Below are 21337 nucleotides of genomic sequence, written 5' to 3'. Positions count from 1 at the left end.
ACCGCGCATGCGCGGTGATGTCATTTACGCGGCATTGGCCGCGTCATTTACGTGGCGCTGCTTTTACGCGGCGTTAAGGCCCGGTGCGCGTAAATGTTGCGGCGCCGCTCCTATCCCCCCGGGGGCGGGAGTATATGGGGCTGGGAGCGGCATCTGACGCCAGAGTGAAACACTCAGGTTTTCACTCCGGTGTCTGCACTTAGTCTCCCGAGGGGAGAATTGCGTCCTATATGTCTGTTAAAGTTGTGATTAAAGGGTTAAAAGCTAGGTGGGCTGTGATCACCCTCATGGGAGGGGCTGCGCCTGTTTTTTAGTTTCGCTTTCAGCCCTGCCCTGTGCCCGCAGTTAGTTTCATTTTTAAAGTTCTGCTCTGGGTCTTGAGGAAAAGATGTGTGTTTCTCAGACTGACTTCTGAAAGCTTCTCTCCCAAGGACTTTGTGAATAAATCTGTAAAACACTGAGTGTCAACTTTATAAGTGGCATTTGACCTGTGTGTATGGATTTTGCTGAAGTGACATTTTAGAAGAGGATGGTAAAGCAAGCTCAAAAATGTTCCTTATTTTTTGTAAGAACTGTTTAACTGTCAATTCAACAACTGCTTTTTTTTCTTGGATGTCAATGGGGTTAATCCTGTGTTAATAATAAAGTTTGTTTCAATATAAAAGACCCCCAGTTGTCAGTGGTACCAGCCCTGGAGCAAAGCATCCTTTACTCACAGTTTACAAGTTGAAACATTGTTGGGGTCTTGTCTGGGTACCATAACATCAGCATAAATTGACATTAGCAAAAGTTCACAAATAATGCAACGCATTAAAATATAGCACCAAACTTTCATCAAAAATTTTATTTTACAATGATTTAATGATGCCTGAGAGGACTCAAAGGTTCTGCCTCGTTTACAATGAGCAGCAGGAGAAATCTGTAAACAACACATAAAAATGCAAACACAATAAAAACATCATTTACAGTAAACAGTGGATGAGGCAAGTTACACACTCATTTGTGCTATATGGTAATGCCAGCTAATTCCAAATAAGGCAGTAGAGTATACGATCAAAGGGCAAGTTACATATAGTTGCATTGCACTTCGAACACAGAAGCAGTGTATTGGGCCCAACTGGTCTATATTCCATTGTTTAAGCTTCAGACACGCCTCCTCGCATCCTAATCCCGCTAAACCTTGAATTTGTCTGCAGCTTAGATTTAGTACATTTAACGCAAACTTGCAGCATTTGGCCCGCAAATCATACCACCTTCAAGAAGTGTAGGGATTCACAGGATGCCATGCAAGTCATTTGCCATAATCATCAAAGCTCCAAATTTACCCAGGGTTGGAATTCATGACGTGCTATCACATGAAACAGTTGAAGCAAGTGACATGGGTATTGGTAAAGGTGGAGCTGGGTAAAACATGAGGGAGAAACAAATAGAAGGTTATGCTGATACAGTTCGACGAAGAGGCTTGTGTGAAGCATCGAACACGCAACACTTGGACAAGTGACCTGTTTGTGTTTGATAAATTCTACATATTTCTAAATCATTCCCCACCATCCAAACCCACTTAACTTCCAGTTGCTCAACTGCGCACGATACTTCCAACAGTTTCTTTCAATTGCGAAAATGTAAGAAATAGAGTCACGAACAAATTGTGAAATATCCCAAGAGCGTTGGGAGCATGAGGGGTTGTGGGGAGAAAGGAGAGTGGCGGGCCAGCGGTGTGTAGGGGAGATAATAGCTGTCATCTAACCAATGTCACAGAGATTGTTTTGTCTCTCAGCTTTGATTTTGATCACATAATGAATAGATGTTACTTGAGGCCTCTTAGTCCTGTGTGTCCCTCAGAAAGACCCACCCAGCATATGATGGTGCACGGCCTCATCTCCTACTAAACGTGAGTTTCACAATATCTAACCACTTCCTCATCCTTTCCAAAAAAAAATCACATTCAATATTGTAATAAAAGAAAACACATGTTATAATTTTCACAGTTACCTCATTGCTGTGCTAATGTAAGCGTACTTGTGGCACTAATAAAGATTATTATTGTTAATATATCCACGTGAGTCCTCTGACGGCACACGGTTGGTGAAATCATGCATTAGATAAACTCAACTGACATGTGAAAAATATGTGGTGTCACAAGACTGGCATGGTCATGTTCTATTTATAACAGTCATAACACATTTACAATTGGAAGTTCCTATCTAACGGCACTATGATGGTCCCTTCACATTGGACGACGGCTCATTAATGATTTAGTAAGGGCATTTAAGGATGGGCAGTGTAAGCCAACATACCTTTTTAATGTACAATCACTTTTAACTAGGTAACCATTTTCTTATTTATTTTATATTAATTAATGAAGACTGATTGTGGTTTAACCCTGCGTGTGGAGTAGGTCTCATGGTGGCAACATGGAACGTCGAGATAAAAGAAAGATACAGAATGGAGATAGGTAAAGAACTGCACTGAACTGTCGGCTCAAAGCACAAAGCATGATGGTTAATTTAGTCAAGTGACAGCTTTTATAGAATCAACAAGTTCTGCAAAAAGAAAAACTGTGGGTGGGCTCGTATCAGGGAAGATAAACAGACTGAGCTTCGTGGAGGGGCCAGCACATGTGTCGCTTTCACCCAGCTCTACACCCACCAATGGTGTTGGAGATAGCAAGGAGGAGTCATGCTGACTATGGTACCTCAAGTATGACCTTCAAATGTCGTTGCGCCCGGGCGCATCTGAAGAACACGTGGAGATGAACAGTGATGTCATTTGAAAAAGCAATTAAAACAAACTGAACGCAGGTTTGGCCTTATATGGCACAAGACCAGAGCAAAAAAGCCATAAAGCAAGAGCGAGGGAACCGTTGGGGTTGCAGTGGTTGGAGCTATTTGGTTAATTGCTCAGATGTGCACAGAGGACTTTGTTATCGGATTGACCATTGAGACCGACCCCAGTGTGCAGGAGAACTGAGCAGCTGGTACTGTTGTGTGGACCAAGTGCTGGAAAATGGGATTAAGTGTTGTCAGATCTTTGTTGACTGGCAGGGAAAGATGGGCTGAATGCCCTCCGTCTATGCTGTAAACGTCCATGAGTAAAAAATTAACCTCTGATGATGCAGCTCTCCTCAATGTTGGCCTCACGCTCTTTAGTGCGATGAGACCTTCAGAATTGATGGTACCAAACTAGCGAAGTTAATACCTGCACCAGCCAATAAAAGACGATGGCAGGGGCTGGTTTAGCACACTGGGCTAAATCGCTGGCTTTTAAAGCAGACCAAGGCAGGCCAGCAGCACGGTTCAATTCCCGTACCAGCCTCCCCGAACAGGCGCCGGAATGTGGCGACTAGGGGCTTTTCACAGTAACCTCAGTGAAGCCTACTCGTGACAATAAGCGATTTTCATTTCATTTCATTTCTCTGGCCTCCCAGCGGCGTGTGTCTCAGTGGCAGGGGGCGGCATGCTGCCTACTGGCGGTGGGATTATCTGCTCCTGCTGCTGTCAATGGGAATTCCCACTAAAGCTACCGCATGCCATCGGGAAACCCATGGGTAGGGGACGCGGTACCGGGGAGACCAGAGAATGCCTCTGCCGCCAACAAACGGCCAGAGTTTTCCTGCCAATAACATTAATTTCCTTTTGGCGTTGCACTAACGTAATCACTTTCAGAACATATGAGCTTATCTTTCACCCAAGTATCCATTCTACGTAAGTGAACCTAGACAGTAAATATTGTCAGATTATTCATCATGGAGCCCAGATCCAATTTTAATCCTGTTCACAACATTGTGAGAGAAGCTTTCCAGGAGATGCCATCAATCAAAAAACAAAATCCTACCTCATCTTTCCCTCCTTAATCCTTGAAGCTGAAACCAGTTAGAGTGCAATGGAGGACTATCCTGATTCAGATGGACTAACTGAATGTAGACCAAGGTCTTTCCCAGCCTTCATGCCCTATGCAGTTACAGGTGGGGTGCAATCTATAGGTCATCGCGGAGATCCTTTGGGGGGTTTTCCTGAACATTGGATTTGGTCCCTTGGTACAACTGGGCATTTTACTACCTCTGAAAGGAGACGGATTTTGTAGTCGAATACTCTACAGTTGTCCTTTGACTGTACGACTGTCTCCGACCTATTAAACGGTGAAAATGTTTTTGGAACTCTGTTGACGCGAAAAAGAAAACAAATGGGTTGAGACAACTGTTTAAACAGCTGAGCGACAGGGTCAACTTGTATGCTGTGTAGCACCCTGAGTTGAACTGAAGTCTCCATATAATGTGAATCAGGAGAGTTATGTTGTTGGGGGCATAGCATGTGACAAAAACCAAGAGCACAGTAGCGGCTAAATAAACAGCTCTTCTCTTCTTCTCACTGTGCTCTTTGTGAGAGGTTTGGGACAGCTTTAGGATTACCAGAGTGTAACATATGACAGTAATCGTAAATGGGATCAGGAAGAGGAGCACAAATAGGGTGAAGAGGAACAATCCCCAGGCTTCTGTGTTGGGAAGCATGTTTCTTTTAAGAACATCAAAGCAAGTCGTAATGTTGAGCTGCTTAACTTCAAACGTTAAATCACTGTACTCTAAGGGTAATAAAACAATGATTAAAACTGTCCAAATCCCACAACAGACTGTCACAGCATGCCATCTGTTCCACCCTTGCTTGTACCATATTGGGTACGCCACCCCAACATAGCGCTCAACACTGATGCAAGTCATGGTCAAAATGGAGCAATACATGTTGGCGTAAAACAAGGTGGTGAGGAATGTACAGAGGCTCTTGCCAAAAGCCCAGTTATTGTCATTCAAGTGGTAAGCAATCTGAAAGGGGAGGAAAAAGGACAGCAAGATGTCAGCGATGGTCAGATTGATCATGAAGACGACTAAAGGCGTCTTTGGTCGTGTGCGGAAGCAAAGCAGCCAGAGGGAGATGCCGTTGCCAGGCAGGCTGATGAGGATGACTGCTACGTAAATGGTGGGAAGGGTGACTTTGATCACATTGCTGGCCAGCATCTCCAGGGTCTCACTGTCCAACGTCAGGTTTGTTGCGTTGGTTTCCATGTCGATATCACCACGAGTCTCACAGGTCACTTGAGGAATCACAATGGCCTATCTTTGAACTGCAGCGAGTAAAAGTTAGAGTTAGTTATACTAAGAAACTGAATACAAGTTAATCACACTTAAAACCAATAGTTTCAATAAAAACCTATCCATCAAAAGCTCAAATCTAGTTGCTAAATTATTGACTGCTGCTTAGGTTTATTCCACGGGAAACCTGTGGACCGGAATTTCCCACCGGCATGGGACCGGAATTTCCCGCCGGCGTGAACAGCCAGTAAATCCCGCCCAACTTGTCTGAATTACTGCAAAGCCTCATAACATCCTCCTCACCACTTACAGTCCCACTAAGTCGCGTGTCAACAGAATTGGAAATATTACATTTGGTTCCCTCTTCGATATCATTGATCTATATTGTGAATAGCTGGGATTTAAGCTCTGATCCCTGATGGACTCAACTATTCACCGCCTGTACCTCCAAAAAGATCCATTTATACCCTACCATCTGTTTGCTCTCTGCTAACCAATTCTCAATCCATGCCAATGTATTGCCCATTATCCCATATACTTTAATTTTGCACACTAACCTCTTATGTGGGGCTTTATCAAAAGCTTTCTGAAAATCCAATGCACCACGGGGCAGCACGGTAGCATTGTGGATAGCACAATCGCTTCACAGCTCCAGGGTCCCAGGTTCGATTCCAGTTTGGGTCACTGTCTGTGCGGAGTCTGCACATCCTCCCCGTGTGTGCGTGGGTTTCCTCCGGGTGCTCCGGTTTCCTCCCACAGTCCAAAGATGTGCGGGCTAGGTGGATTGGCCATGATAAATTTCCCTCAGTGTCCAAAATTGCCCTTAGTGTTGGGTGGGGTTACTGGGTTATGGGGATAGGGTGGAGATGTTGACCTTGGGTAGGGGGTAGGGTGCTCTTTCCAAGAGCCGGTGCAGACTCGATGGGCCGAATGGCCTTCTTCGGCACTGTAAATTCTATGTAAACTATGTAAACCACATCCGCCGGTTCTCCCGTATCTATTCTACTCATTAAATCCTCAAAAAACTCCAGTGGGTTTGTCGAACATGGTTTCCCTTTTGTAAATCTATGTTGATTTAGTCTAATCCCATTGATATTTTCGAAGTGTCCAATTATCACATCCTTTATAATAGACTCTAGCATTTTCCTTCCAGCTGATGGTAAGCTAACCAATTCATAATTCCCTGTTTTCTCCCTCCAATCTACTAGGACAGTTCTAGAATCTACAGAATTTTGGAAGGTGACAACCAATGCATCCATTATTTCCATGGGCAGCTCATTTAGATGTGAGGTTCTGCATCATGGCTAAAGTCTGCCCTGCAGAGTGGGGGTATACTGACTGCAGTCCACAGCAGAGTCAAGTGACAGCAGAAAAGGGAAATATTAGATTTGATTTCCGTGGAATATAGCAATGTTGTTCCCTCAGTAGTTACGTTTCCCGTGCTGTTTTATTCCAGTTGGTTAAAGTCTCTTTTGTTTTACTCCCATACTTGGTCAAATCTCAATGCCACTATCAGTTATGATGTCGAGATAGAACATAGAACAGTACAGTACAGAACAGGCCCTTCGGCCCTCGATGTTGTGCCGAGCAATGATCACCCTATGATCACCCTATGATATGCCGGCGTTGGATAGCCAAGTTATAGCTAAGTTCCGTACACTTGAGTGCAGCCTCAACTGGGACCTTGGGTTCATGTCGCATTACATTCACCCCCACCATCTGGCCTGGGCTTGTGAAATCTTACCAACTGTCCTGGCTTGAGACACCTCTTTAACCTGTTCCATCTGGACCTGCAAAGACTTAATTACCTGCAAAGACTCGCATTCAAAGTATCGTCTCGCATCATTGACTTTGTCTACATATATGTTTCTGAAACCTACCTGTCCATTCACCTGAGGAAGCAGCAGTGCTCCGAATGCTAGTGATTCAAAACAAACCTGTTGGACTTTAACCTGGTGCTGTAAGACTTCTTACTATACTACTCAGTTATGCCAAGGAGCTGGAAAACACAGCTCTGCACAGTGACACACAAAGACGTACACAGACACATTCAGCATGGGTTTTAAATCAGGCTGACTTGGCAATATAACACTTTACATCCTGTCTACTGTAAATGATTGTTTCCTGGTGCGGTAAGTGATCTGACATCTAACGACCCTGGCAGATAAGATGTTCATCTCCCTTTCATCTTCTGATCAGCATTAAGTATCTTGTGTTGGCAGTCATTTATCATTTATTTGCAAAGCATGTGGGTATCATGTGCATCACTGCCCCCCTGCCCCAACAACCAACATCCAACAGCTGCAATTTAATTTATTTTGCCACACAAAGAACAAGCAATTTTTAAAAAAGGGAATCAGACCTCGGATTAAAAAGTTAAATGACAGGAGAGTCTTTTGGATCTTTTCAGAAGTTGGAACAGGAAGGATAGACTGAGTAGCTTCCTGCTGCTATGTATGATGCTGTGAATCTATGATAGAGGTGTCTTGGGGAAAGTCTTGCCCAGGATCCTGCACAGACAATCCAGCCAATCGGAGCACCAGAGGCCGTGGGCAACTGGCCACCCCTGCAGGAGATGTGGGCTCAGACGTCAGTGGAAGTGGGCAGTGCCGAACGTGCCTCAAGACACAGCTGACGTTTTCTAAAATCAGTCAAGGTAAAAGTGGCCCCGGCTGTGGGGTCAGGGAACTGAGCTGACCTGCGACCTTCTGAAATTCCCCATCCTCCCTACCTCCAAAGCAAACTCTGTGTGGCTGACGAGATTCAACCCAGAGTTTCCCACTTGTTAGTCGGCTCAGAGCAAGGGAGCAGACAAAGAAGGTAGCCAGCAACTGATTGAATAAAGAATTTCCTGACACAGGGAAATATGAAAGTGGTTACTGTGAGATATTTGTAGGCAATGGAGCAAATGCAATTGAGGTTTGTGTGAGAGAAAGGACCAGGATGATACACGGATAGGATGGGAAGAGGTCATTAATGTGGGGAAAAATGCTCATGTGGAGCATACATATTGGGGCTGAATGGTTTCTGAGCTGCAGACTAACATTTTAAATCTCTGTCAATGATGGCATTAGACTATTGAAAATAGACCTGAAAGCATTTTAGTGATAAATACTGAGAGTTCTACTGAAGTATCGGTTTGAGATTGAGCATGACCAGTATTCAGTATGACTGCTCAAACTAGTAAACATAAAGTCTTACTCGAGTATTTATCCTATTCCCTTTTGAATATTACTACTGAATCTGCTTTCAGCAGCCTCTGAGATGGTGCATGCTAGACCATAATGACTCTCAGAGCACAAACAAAGTTGCTGGGATGAATGCAACTCAACACCATCCAGATCAAAGCATCCCGCTTGAATAGCATCCCATCCATGCTCTTGAACATTCACTCCCTCCACCACCATTGCACTATGTGTGCACCACTTACACGATGCTCTGCAGGAACTCTCCAGGGATGCTATGACAGCAACACCTAAACCCGTGGCCTCCACCGCTTGGAAGGGCAAGGAAAGTGGGCACATTGGATCTGCAAGTTCCCCTCCCCATCATACACATTGGAATTATATCATTTATCATTAGGTCAAAATCCTGGAACTCCCTCCCAAACAGCAGTTTGTACATACAACGCCACCACATGGACCACAGCAACTCAACATAGCAGCTCAAAGGGTTTACTCAATTAGTGATGGGTAACAAATGGTCACCTTGCCAGCAATGCTCAAGAGTGTGATTTAACGGAAATGATACAGCGTTCCATGTCAGGCGCGCTTAGCTGGGTGTTTCCTGGGGCTTGCAGCACCGGCAATGACCCCGCTATTAAATGGGACTCTGCTTCATTTCTGGGATGGGGTGAGGAGCGCCCCACCGAGGCCGCACTTCGTCCCACTTTCTGAATTAACGAGCTCCATGCACCTGTGCAGGAAGAGATCAAGGCACCATTTTTAAATTTCTAAAACTTTTATTTTTCTCTTTGCATTCAACGAAAAGTTTGAATTACCTCATAGTCTTCTTGTCATCCTCCCATCGACTGAAAGGTTACCTGATGAGACACGTTGTTCAACTTTAAAGATCTTCACTCTGAGCTCTCGTTCTAAAATTAATAATAATTATCAATATCATTAATGATTACCACAGGGCAACACTCCATCAATATTGCACTGAAGTGTCAGCGTAGATCATAGGGGCAGCACGGTAGCATGGTGGTTAGCATAAATGCTTCACAGCTCCAGGGTCCCAGGTTCGGTTCCCGGCTGGGTCACTGTCTGTGTGGAGTCTGCACGTCCTCCCCGTGTGTGCATGAATTTCCTCCGGGTGCTCCAGTTTCCTCCCACAGTCCAAAGATGTGCGGGTTAGGTGGATTGGCCATGCTAAATTGCCCGTAGTGTCCTAAAAGTAAGGTTAAGGGGGTGTTGTTGGGTTACGGGTATAGGGTGGATACGTGGGTTTGAGTAGGGTGATCATTGCTCGGCACAACAGCGAGGGCCGAAGGGCCTGTTCTGTGCTGTACTGTTCTATGTTCTATGTTCTATGTGCTTAAGTCTCAACAGTATAAACCTTCCCATGCAAAGGGCAGGATTTCCCCGCCCTTCCGTGCATCGTGTCTTCGGGTGGCTCGTCGTTGGCCTCCAGTATAATCTTCCCATCCTGCCAATGTATACGGTGTTTTGCATGGCTTGGCCGTCCCGCCATCTGGGAACCTTTCACGGTGGGGACGGTGGGGGGGGGGGAACGGGTCGCCTTTGGTGGGTCTGGAAAATCCCACCAGTGGGAAGATACAGGAAATCGCACCCAGAGACTTGTATGACACTTAGAATCACAGAATTTACAGTCCAGGGGCGGCATTCTCCCCTACCCGGCGTGACGGAGGGTGCCGGAGTAGGGGAGTGGCGCCAACAACTCAGGGGTCGCGCCTCCCCAAAGGTGGGGAATTCTCCCCACCTTTGGGGGCCAGCCCCGCGCCGGAGCAGTTGCCACCAGAAGACCGGCGCAAAAAACCGGCGCCCCCGGCAGCGGGGCTGGCCAAAAGGCTTTCGCGTTCCGCGCATGCGCCGGCAGTGACGTCAGTGGCAGCTGGCCGCTGACGTCACTGTCGGCGCATGCGCGTGTAGGGTTCTCTTCCGCCTCCGCCATGGCGGAGGCCGTGGCGGTCGCGGAAGAACATAGAGCAGCCAGGCCACTGGCCCGGAGTCTGAGCGGGGGGCCCCGACCGCGGGCCAGGCCACCGTGGGGGCACCCCCCGGGGTTCGATCGCCCCCCGCCCCCCGGGGGCCTGCTCGCGCCGCTGAGCCCACCGTTCCAGAGGTGGTTTAAACCTCGGCGGCGGGAGAGGCCTCCCAGCGGCGGGACTTCGGCCCATCCGGGCCGGAGAATCACCACAGGGGCCTCTCCGATCGGAGTGGCGAGATTCCGCTGCCGCCACTTCCTGGGTGGCGGAGAATCTCTGCCACGGCTGGGGCGGGACTTTAGGCGCCCCCAGGCGATTCTCCGACCCTGCTGGGGGTCGGAGAATTTCACCCCAGATGTAGACCATTCGGCCCATCGAGTCTGCACCGACCCTTGGGAAGAGCACCCTACTGAAACCCACACCTCCACCCTATCCCCGTAACCCAGTAACGCCACCAACCTTTTTGGACACTAAGGTGCAATTTAGCATGGCCAATCCACCTAACCTGCACATCTTTGGACTGTGGGAGGAAACCCAGAGGAAATCCACGCAGACACGGGGAGAAAGCGCAAACTCTACACAGACAGTGACCCAAGCCGAGAATCAAACCTGGGACCCTGGAGCTGTGAAGCAACTGTGCTAACCACTGTGCTACCGTGCCTTGCTTGAGAAAAAGGGAAAGAAAAGATTAACTTTTGAAATGTGCATCTCCTCATTGGAAAACACTGGTCCTTCATCACTGATTTGGATTGGATTGGATTGGATTTGTTTATTGTCACGTGTACCGAGGTGAAGGGAAAAGTAATTTTCTGTGAGCAGCTCAACAGATCATTAAGTTCATGGGAAGATTATGGTTCAAAAGTCCATGGTTGCGACGGTATGCGAATTGCAGTGATTCAAGGCGTTCTGGGAGTATGGAGGTATTATATAGTTATGCTGAAGGGTCTGAGCTGCCAGGCTAATTGGCTAATTCTCTTGGGGAGGGGGTGGGGGAGATACCCAACCACAACAGCTGGTGCAATTCAAGCTCAATTAATAAAATTTAGAATATAAACTAGTCTCAGTAACGGTGACCATGGAATTATCATCGATTGCCATAAAAACCTATCCGGTTGACCAATGTCCTTTAGGGAAGGAAATCTGCCACCCTTTCTCTGGTCTGGCCTACATGTGGCTCCAGACCCCAACAATGTGGTTGACTCTTAACTGCCCCTCTGAAATGGCCTAGCAAGCCATTCAGTTCTGGGGCAATTAGGGATGGGCAACAAATGCTGGGCCAGCCAGCTATGCCTACACCCACAGGAAATGAATAAAGGAAAAACAAACAGAAACTGCTGAAAATTCTCAGCAGCATCCCTGGATAAAGAAAGATTTAAGGACCCTGATATCACGGAGAGACAGAGAGGGAGCAGGGGCAAACATTTAGTGGCTGACAAAAAGAGATATTTAATAATAAAAGCTATGATTCAAATTATGACCCTGGGGGAGCTCAACTGTGTAAATTGTTGCAGCTTGTAAAGTATCTATTTGTTTCTGCACTGCACCTTTTGACTAATACATATCCAAGTTGTAAACATCCCTTTAATTCTAAGCATTATTATTGTTCAAAGATGTCCGTTGTGTGATACTTTATCAAATGTCTCTTGAAGTTATAAACATCCCTTTAATTCTAAGTGTTGCTATTTTTCAAAGATGTCCGTTGTGTGTTACATTACCTAACATGCATCCCATTCCTGTCGACCGAGTGGCTTATTACCTTTGAGTGACCCGCCCGCCCCACAACAATTTATTAAAACAAAGTCCTGCCTTTATACAGATATCTGAGCACTTTATAGCCAGGGCAGTACATTTGAAGACTAATATCTTTTCAAAAGAGATCCAATCTTCCCGCTACTAGCTGAAAGAATGACACATCCACGGCAAGATTTAACATTTTAAAACATTTACTGCAACAATGGGGCTGGTTTAGCTCACTCGGCTAAATCGCTGGCTTTTAAAGCAGACCAAGCAGGCCAGCAGCACGGTTCGATCCCCGAACAGGCGGCGGAATGTGGCGACTAGGGGCTTTTCACAGTAACTTCATTGAAGCCTACTCGTGACAATAAGCGATTTTCATTTTCAAATGACTAAAAAAGCACCATTGACTAAACACTATTTTCTTTTTGTAAGCAACTTATTCTTTTAACTACTAAAAGGATCATTGCACTGTGTGCACTATGCACTCGCCATAAAATTACAAAAAATTAAATAAAATTACGTAAAATTCCTTACGGAAAATATTCCATTGTTGCTCCCAGTTTCCAATGGATTTGCATATGCCTATTTCATGGAGTACTAATTTTAGACAGTCTCAGGAGTTTCTTAAATCCACCACTACCAGTAAAACTTGTTCTAATGATTCTTCTTCCCCCTGGCCCAGCCAGGACAAATTTCCTGGACTCCTTAGAAAGCTGCTGGATGCGTCTCTTCAACAAGAGACTGTTTCCCTCCCATATCTGGCTGAGGTAACTTGCAAAGCTGAACAGTGTTTCCCTTTGCTGACTGCACAGGAAGTCGCTGCCTGTCTGAGAGTCATTCATTTTTAGGGAAGCCTGTAACCTAATCTCAAAAAGTGGTTTTCTTTGCCCTTTTCCCCACGATAATGTGAAACACATTAACCTTTCCTTCAGGTAGATGCTGATTAGCTATCCTTAACCTCAACTTTTTTAAATGAAAATTGATAGTTTTACAGCATAACTGTTTACAGCCTAATACCTTCGACAACGTTTTGGGACTTTGGGAGATTCAGAGTTTATGAATTGTAAACTCAGAGACTGCAGCCAGTATCTCCAAGCATAATTACCTTGCAACTCCTTCTCAGTAACAACAATGTAAGCATCCATTTGATCTCTAACAATCAAACCACCCAAGCGCATTGTTAGGCAGATATCATGAACCCCCTTCAGTTACCCCAAATTTAAAGTTGCAGTCCCAAAATGCAACATTTTACAAACTTCAGAATTGTAACAATTGTCACTGTTGTAATGTACTCTCAGTGCCCAACATTACCTTGATATTTGTATTCAACCTTGAACAGGTGTTCAGGTTCTGAATGTAGAACTTTGTGACTCAGAGACAACAGTGCTACCAACTGAGACACAGCAGGCACTTCCTGCTAGCTATTTTATCCAATACAATGTCTCTACTTCCCAATAGTCTTCATTCGCTTTTGTGAAGACGGATGCAAAGTCAACATTCTGCTTATTGTTTTGTCCCTAATTGATTCCAATGTTCCTTTAATCATTATTTTATTTTCTATACATTGATCAAAACATTATTCAGCTCCCCTTCATGTCACCTCATAATCTTCTGTCTGCCTTTTTTGCAGTTATATATTTTCCTTTGCACTATTTGCATTCTGCCTGGTTTTTGACGGTATTCTGTACCCAAAATTTGTCAAAAAAAATTTTTGTTTTCAGTTTTAGTTTAACCTGTATATCCTTCATCAAACAGTGAGCTCTGTTTTTGAATGACCCAACGTCCCTCTTCTGGGTACTTGTTTGGTTTGTATCTGAAATACGTCTGTCTCGTAGATCTGCCATTGCTTATTTTTTACATCTTCCCTAACCATGTTTGTTTCCAGTCCATCTGTGCTAGATCCCTTTTCAAACAATTAATACCATCTCTCTTTCAGTCAAGCATTTTCATCTTTGATTTTTCTTCCGATAACTACTTTAAAACAAATTTATATTATGCTCACCGTTATCCAGATCCTTGCACACTGCAATATACTTCACTACCCCTGGGGTAAGAAGGTTTTCCTGTGTTTATTTCACAAATTCTTCATCGTCCTTGCCCTTTATATGTTTCATACCCCAGTCTATATTAGGCAAATTAGTTCACTTCTGCCAATTTTGTTTTAATTCCTCCACCTGACCATGTTTGAGCACATTTAAGTCTCTGTTGCAGCTACTGCATCACATAAACTACCTCATATAACTTTCAGCCTCCAACTTATCAAACTTATTGTAAGCACAGCGCACATTAATACACATGCATTCCAGTAACGTGTTGCTCCTCTGCGCTTTTTCCCTTCACTGAATTCCTATTCTCTCTGCACTTCTTTATTCTGTTGCTTTTTGCCTTCCTAGCTTGAGAGAACAGCTGAGCAATATTTCATCCTTGTTTTCAAATCCCTCCAGGACGTTACAACTTCTTTATTCTTCTTACCTCCACCAACTATACAGCCTCACAACAACTGCACCCATCGCCCCACCCCTCCAATTCTGGCGTCATATACTTCTTCGATTTTCATCACCCTCTTAATTGCTAGCTGTGCCTACAGCTGTCTTGGTCCTGAGCTCCGGAATTTCTTTCTTCACGTTCTTTTCCGCTAGTTTCCTCTCCTGCTTTCACTTGCTCCTTAAAATCTGATCAAGCTTTTGGTGATCTGTCCTAATGTCTACTTATGTGGCTCAGTTTCTCTTGTCTGATTACGTGCCTATGGGGGGCATCAGAATATTTTGCCACATTAGGGGCACTTTATAAATGCAAGCTCTCATTATTATTGAGCATAGCAGAATGACCCTTTTTGCACAGGGTAGGGTTTTCTCGGCCCCGCCTCGCCATGGCATGGTTTCTGGTGCCGGAGGTGGCTGTCAACAGGATCTTTAAGTCCCGCTGGTGTTTATGGCACTTTGGGTGGCTCGCTCGTCCCACCCGTGGGGGGGGGGGGTGGTCACCTTCAGTGGGACCGGAAGATGCCCTGGCTGGAAGAGCTGTAAAATCCCACCCATAGAATTCCGCAGTACAGTAACAGGTCATTTGGCCCAGATGTATGCTGAAATTTGTGTGGCATATGAGGTCCCTCCCACCTCACGTCACCTCACCCCATCAGCGCATTAGTCAATACTCATCAGCCTCATATGCGTAAATCTGGCTTTCCCTTACTATCTACGCGAATCACCTCAGCCACTCCACGAGTATCACATTCTGCTAGCCTTTGAGTAAAGAGGGTTCTCCATTAATGGAAAGTTCCATTGCAGTTTTAAAAGTAATTAAGTTTTATGGTTTTGGAATCCGATCGAAATGGAAATATTTTCTGTGTCTATCTCCTCTATAATTTCAAACAGTCTATCAGGTTGCTTCTCAATCTTTTCTTCTCCAGAGAAATGTGTTGCAACCTGTCAATCTTTCCTGAAAATCTTTCCTGGCCTAATTTCTAAACGTTCTTTGAGTACTTTCTCCAGCTTCTCTATAGCCTTTTGTAATACAGCGACCAGAGCTTTGTAAAATTTGACCTAAGTCAGCGGTACATCTACTTGGAAATAATCAAACAAAATAAATTGACAAACGTATGAAATAGCATCTAATAAGATCAGTGATCTGTTTGTGTTTTAAGTTCTACATTCCCCTCAACCCCTGATGAACTTTGATTCCCTTTTCTAACAAGAATCTATCTGCCTTCCACCTTAAAAATATTCAGTGACCCCTCCCCCCCCCCTCCTCCATTGCCTTCTGAGACAGAGTTCCAGTTGCTCAACCCTCAGAGGAAAATATTCTCCGAAAAGGGTGACCCCTAATTTTAAAACATTGCCCCCAGCACTCACCAACAAGAGGAAAACATCCTTTCCACGTCCACCTTGCCAATACTGTTCAGGATCTTAAATGCTTCAATCAATTTCCTCCTCATTTTTCAAATCTCCAGTGGAAACAAACGGGTCTGCCCAACCTTTCCTGATATCAATCTAATAAACCTCCTCTGAACTGCCCCCAACACATTAAATAAGGACGTTAAATAAGGGGCTGGTTTAGCACAGGACTAAATCGCTGACTTTGAAAGCAGACCAAGGCAGGCCAGCAGCACGGTTCAATTCCCGTAACAGCCTCCCTGGACAGGCGCCTGAATGTGGCGACTAGGGGCTTTGCACAGTAACTTCATTTGAAGTCTACCTGCGACAATAAGCGATTTTCATTTCATTTCACCAAAACTGCACACAGTATTCGAGATGTGGTCTCATCAGTTGCCTAGATACTGAACCATCTTTATTTTTATGTTCAGTTTTTCTTTTTATTTATTATGGTGATATGGGTGTGGCTGGCGGGTCCAGCATTTGTTGCCCATCCCTAAATACCCTTGAACTGGGTGGCTAGGCCATTTTCAGAGAACATTACTGTGGATCTGAAGTCACATACAGGCCAGGTAAGGATGGCAGATTTCCTTCCCTAAAGGGCATTAGTGAACCAGATGGGTTTTTACGACAATAAACAATGGCCTCATGGCCATCATTAGACTTTTAATTCCAGATTTTTATTGAATTAAAATTTCACCATATGCCATGGTGGGATTCGAACCCAGTGACAACATCACTTTGCCACTGCCTGTCCCCTTGTTCTAAAGGATAGCATTCCATTTGCCTACTTAATTACTTGCTGTACCTGCATGCTAACTCTTTGCGACTCATGCACGAGAACACCTAGATCCCTCTGCAATTTGGAATTTTGCAGTTATTCTCAGTTTAAGTAATACTCTGCTTTTTGTATTCTTCTTGCCAAGGTGAATAATTTCACTTCTTTAGCACCGCTACCTCACAGTGGCAGGGACCCAGGTTCGATGCAAGCCTTGGGTGACTGTCTGTGTGGACTCCCCGTGTCTGCGTGGGTTTCCTCCGGGTGCTCCGGTTTCCTCCCACTGTCCAAACGTGTAGGTTAGATGGATTGGCCATGCTAAATGTCTGGGGTTATGGACATAGGAGGAAAAAATGGACCTGGGCAGAGTGCTATTTTGGAGGGCCGGAGCAGACTCGATGGACTGAAAGGCCTCCTTCTGCACTGTAGGGATTCTGTGGATTCCATTCTATGGATGCCTGTTTGCAAATCCCTTATGTCCACTTCGCAACACATTTTCCTACCTATCTTTACATCATCTGTAAATTTAGCTACCATGCCTTTGCCCTCCTCTCATCTAAGTTTGATTCTATCATAGAAAAGCGAAACATTGAAAGATCACAGATCGAACTCTGTTTCCCTCTCCACCGATGCTGCCTGACATGTTGAGTATTTCTAGCCTTTTCTTTTCATGTCACAGAATCAGAGAATGGTCGCAGCATCGAAGGAGGCCATTCGGCCTGCTGAGCCCGTGTCAGCACTCTGAAAGAGTAAGTTAGTCAGTGCTACTCCCCTGATGTTTCCCTGTAGCCGTGAAATCCCACCCCCTCCTCCCCCCACCCACCCACCCACCTCCCTTGGGGGTTTATCTGATTATCTTTCAAAATGCAAGGTTGAATTTACCCCCACTGCCCTTTCAGGCAGTGAAAGCGCATCCGGGAGTCGCCCTTGAATGGCCTGTCTCAAATGTTAAAATTGAACTTCTTGTGCTGGATTCCCGCAGGGAAAACAGTTTCTCGGGATCTACTTCATCAACTCCTTCAATAATTTTAAACGCCTCAATTAAATAACCACTTCACCTTCTGTACTTGAGCGTTTGGTCTAGTTTATGTAACCCACGCCTTCATATTTTGACTCATTATAGCCCCCTCCGCTCTCCTTGTCCACAATGGGCAGTCTGCCACAGACTCTGCTTTTCCATTATTTTCTTATTACTCAAATTCACATTGAACTGCTTTATTGTAAAAATGTGCACTGCAACCCCCCCAAAATACTTAGAACCCAACTTGTCTTCAAGTTGTGAAAATCGTCGTTGAATTTAAGCGACCTTTCACAGAACAAAGCAAGCAGTTTCGAAAGGGCTGGAATTAAAATATATATATATATAATAGCATGTTAGTCCCTTCCTATTTGCCTTTCTTTGCCACTGGCTGCTGCTGTTCGGTCATTCATGCTGGGGTTAGCTCTAAGAGACATTGTAAAGAATCCAGTCAGTTCTCAGAGAAATTTAAAGGATGATAACCGTTAATACCACATAGTTAGCGATCACAGAAGAGTAGTTTTGCTGCTTACCTGAAGAGGCAGTTTGCTGATGACATGTGCTGTTTGGAACCTCACAATGAGGAAAGTAGGTACAAGCCAGAGCAGAAAACCCACAGGATATGACAGTGCAAGCCACATAACTTTCCTCATTGTGAGGTCAGCATCACAACGAGTCAGCCAGCTGCAGCCCACTGCAGAGCATTCAGTCTTCAATCACTTTGGTCTGAAATCTCTACTTTGCATCTCCCAGAAGGAGTTCAACATCTTTTCATTCACTTCAAAACCAAAAAAAATGACGCTTACTGCTGAAATGATTGCAGGTGCGGCAATGTGCCCTGCGCAGGTCCAGTGCTGCGAGATAGAATCGAACGGCTCTGAAGATGACCACTGGGCACATTGGTCCTGTACCAGCTCCATGAAGGCAGATCCTTCTGTTTGGTTATGACGCCTGAGTTAGGACTATTTCCACGTCCCGTCCCTCGCTCTGCCTTCCGCCAGCCTGCCTGAGCGACCTGCCTGGGAAGCACACAATCAAGCTAACACCTGCAGGCCTGCCCAGTTCAAGATGGCGGGGAAGGTGGCCCAATCAGAATGCCTGCAGCTTCAGCAGGAAGGCAGCCCCACCCGCCTTCGACACAACATGAATCCACCTCCATCTTGAGGTGTGCTTCGGAGAGTTCTGGAGCATTTAAAATAAGCTCAGGCCCCAGCTGCGAGGATGGCCAGCAGCAGTGACCGTGACCCAAGGATGGTCACGGGCCTAGCAGAAGTGGGGAGTGCTGGGGGGGGGGGGGGGGGGGGGGAATGACCGGAAGAGACATCACAGGGCCCCACCCCAACCTGCCAGGGTTGGTCCTCAGTGCAGGATATAGCAGTCCACCTATTTGGCAAACATTCAATCCCTCCACCACCGGCAAACAATGGCAGCCGTGTGTACCATCAACAAGATGCACTGCAGGAACTCACCAAGATTCCTTTCCCAGCTCCTTCCAAACCCACGACCACTACCATCTGGAAGGACGAGAGCGGCAGCTACCTGGGAACTCCAGCAGAGGTATATCCTGCAAGGTAGCATGATTGATAGACTGGACTGTGAGCACCAGAACCTTCAGACTAATCCAGATGCATAGGCCATCCTGCAGCGGGGCTCCCCCTCTCCAATGATAAACTGGTGACTGTGGCCACAGTATATTTTTTACCATCTGCAAGCATTTTGAGGGTTCCTCCAACTTGAGATGCCCTCTTGCTTTCCTGCAACAGAGCCCACCTTTGATGGAAGGCCAACAGGCCGCCCGGAGCCTTGGGCCCTCCCATTGGCCTTGCGAGCTGCAGAGTCGGGATTCAGCCTGGCGTTCAGATCAGGCCCCTGGGATGAAAAGTCAACCCTTCATTTCCAACTGCGGGCCTGCCCCATCTGAAAGATGTGTCCTCGACTACAGGAATGGAAGCTGACCATTTAACTGGTCAAGCTTACTGTGCCATTCAGTCAGATCATGGGTGATCAATAATTGAATTCAGCTTACCCAATGATTCATGTTCCTCATTCCCTGATCCAACAAAAATAGATCAATCTCCGCATTGAATTTTATTGATTGATCCAGCAGCCATGATCTTTGAATGACCAATTCCGGCCATTTGTGTGAGAATGTGCTGCTCCTACGAGCTCTGATTTGACGATTATACTCACTGTATTTGGATTCCCCTGAAAGATGATTTTCTTTCTCCGAAGCTCTCTCCAGTTCTCTTCCCGCACCTGATGGTGAACTAAGGCAGACGTTTGTGTGGTTTCCGTGGCTTGTAATTCCTGGAACAGGTCGGCAGTTTGCCGCTGGAGGCTTTTAGCTTGAGGGAAGCCTCTCCACATCAAGCCTGGCTGACCAGGAGTCTCTCTCACTCTTACCACCAGCCTTTGGCATGTGTGGAAGGATTCTGCCTGTTTGACTGCGTGATGAACGCACCTTCCTTGACCTTCAGGTCCCGGGGTGGGACTTGAACCTGGAGCTTCTGTCTCAGAGGTAGTGGTGCTACCCGCTGCGCCACAAGATCGCCTCTGTATCCCTTTATCTTATTGTGCACCTTTACCATTTTGAGCACCGCAATTAGATCATCCCTCAGCTTTCTAACCTCAAGGAAATCTCAAACCAAGTTTGCAACCTGTCCTCACAATTGATCATTCATGCCACCCAAGTGCCAGCAATGACCACCTCCAACAGGAGAGAATCTCACCATCTCCCTTGACATTCAATGGCATTGCCATCACTGAGCCTTCACTACGAACATCGTAGGAGATAACCATTGATCAGAAATTGAACTGGACCAGATTTATAAATACTCCGACTACAAGAGCAGATCAGACACTGAAAATTCTTAGGGGAGTAACTCACTGCTGTTTCCCCAAAACATGTCCATCATCTAAAAGACAGAAGTCAGAAGTTTGATGGAATACTCTCCCATTGCAAGGATGAATGTGTCTCTCGTGGCATTCAAGGATCTGGATACCATCCAGGGCAAACCAGCACCGCATCCTCTACTTTAAAAATTCACTCCCTTCTCCACTGACTCACAGTGGCACCACTGCATACCATCTACAAGTAGAGCACTGTAGCAATGCACCAATCTCCTTTGATAGCATGTTCTAGACCCGTAACCTCTACCACCTACCAGGCGCATGGGATCACCACCCCCTCCCAGCCACGCACCATTACTGTCACTGTATCAAAACCCTGGAACGGTAGCATTGTGGATAGCACAATCGCTTCACAGCTCCAGGGTCCCAGGTTCGATTCCGGCTTGGGTCACTGTCTGTGTGGAGTCTGTACGTTCTCCCCGTGTGTGCGTGGGTTTACTCTGGGTGCTCCGGTTTCCTCCCACAGTCCAAAGATGTGCAGGTTAGGTGGATTGGCCATGATAAATTGCCCTTAGTGTTGGGTGGGGTTACTGGGTTATGGGGTTATGGGGATGGGGTGGAGGTGTTGACCTTGGGTAGGAGGCTCTGGCCCCTCCAAAGCCAACACAACCTCCCTACGTGTACGGTATTCATTCTTTGCGATGGTGAGTTTACTTTCCAGGGGCGGGATTCTCCGACCCCCCGCTGGGTCAGAGAATTGCCCGGGGCCGGCGTTAATCCCGTCCCCGCCGTGTCCCAAATTCTCTGCCCCCCGAGATTCAGCGGGAATCGC

General features: G+C 45.9%; 1 protein-coding gene across 3 annotated transcripts; it reads right to left on the bottom strand.

Moving 5' to 3' along the window:
* Positions 1–3396: 3396 nt before the first annotated feature.
* Positions 3397–18528, bottom strand: LOC119977598 (P2Y purinoceptor 8-like). 3 transcript variants are annotated; one of them, XM_038818722.1, is made up of 3 exons: positions 18462–18528; positions 9084–9176; positions 3397–5115 (listed from the first exon to the last, which is right to left on the bottom strand). In XM_038818722.1, exon 3 carries the CDS (start codon positions 5054–5056, stop codon positions 4055–4057), a length of 1002 nt encoding a protein of 333 aa, XP_038674650.1. In that variant the 5' UTR covers positions 5057–5115; positions 9084–9176; positions 18462–18528; the 3' UTR covers positions 3397–4054. The 3 variants fall into 3 exon arrangements, with proteins under 3 accessions (XP_038674650.1, XP_038674649.1, XP_038674651.1); XM_038818721.1 differs by lacking the exon at positions 18462–18528 and adding an exon at positions 18189–18248; XM_038818723.1 differs by lacking the exons at positions 9084–9176; positions 18462–18528 and adding an exon at positions 8791–8833.
* Positions 18529–21337: the final 2809 nt, after the last annotated feature.

This window comes from Scyliorhinus canicula, chromosome 14, assembly GCF_902713615.1.
Source record: "Scyliorhinus canicula chromosome 14, sScyCan1.1, whole genome shotgun sequence".
NCBI classification, from domain to species: Eukaryota; Metazoa; Chordata; class Chondrichthyes; order Carcharhiniformes; family Scyliorhinidae; genus Scyliorhinus; species Scyliorhinus canicula.
This window is presented reverse-complemented; position numbering and strand designations above follow the sequence as displayed.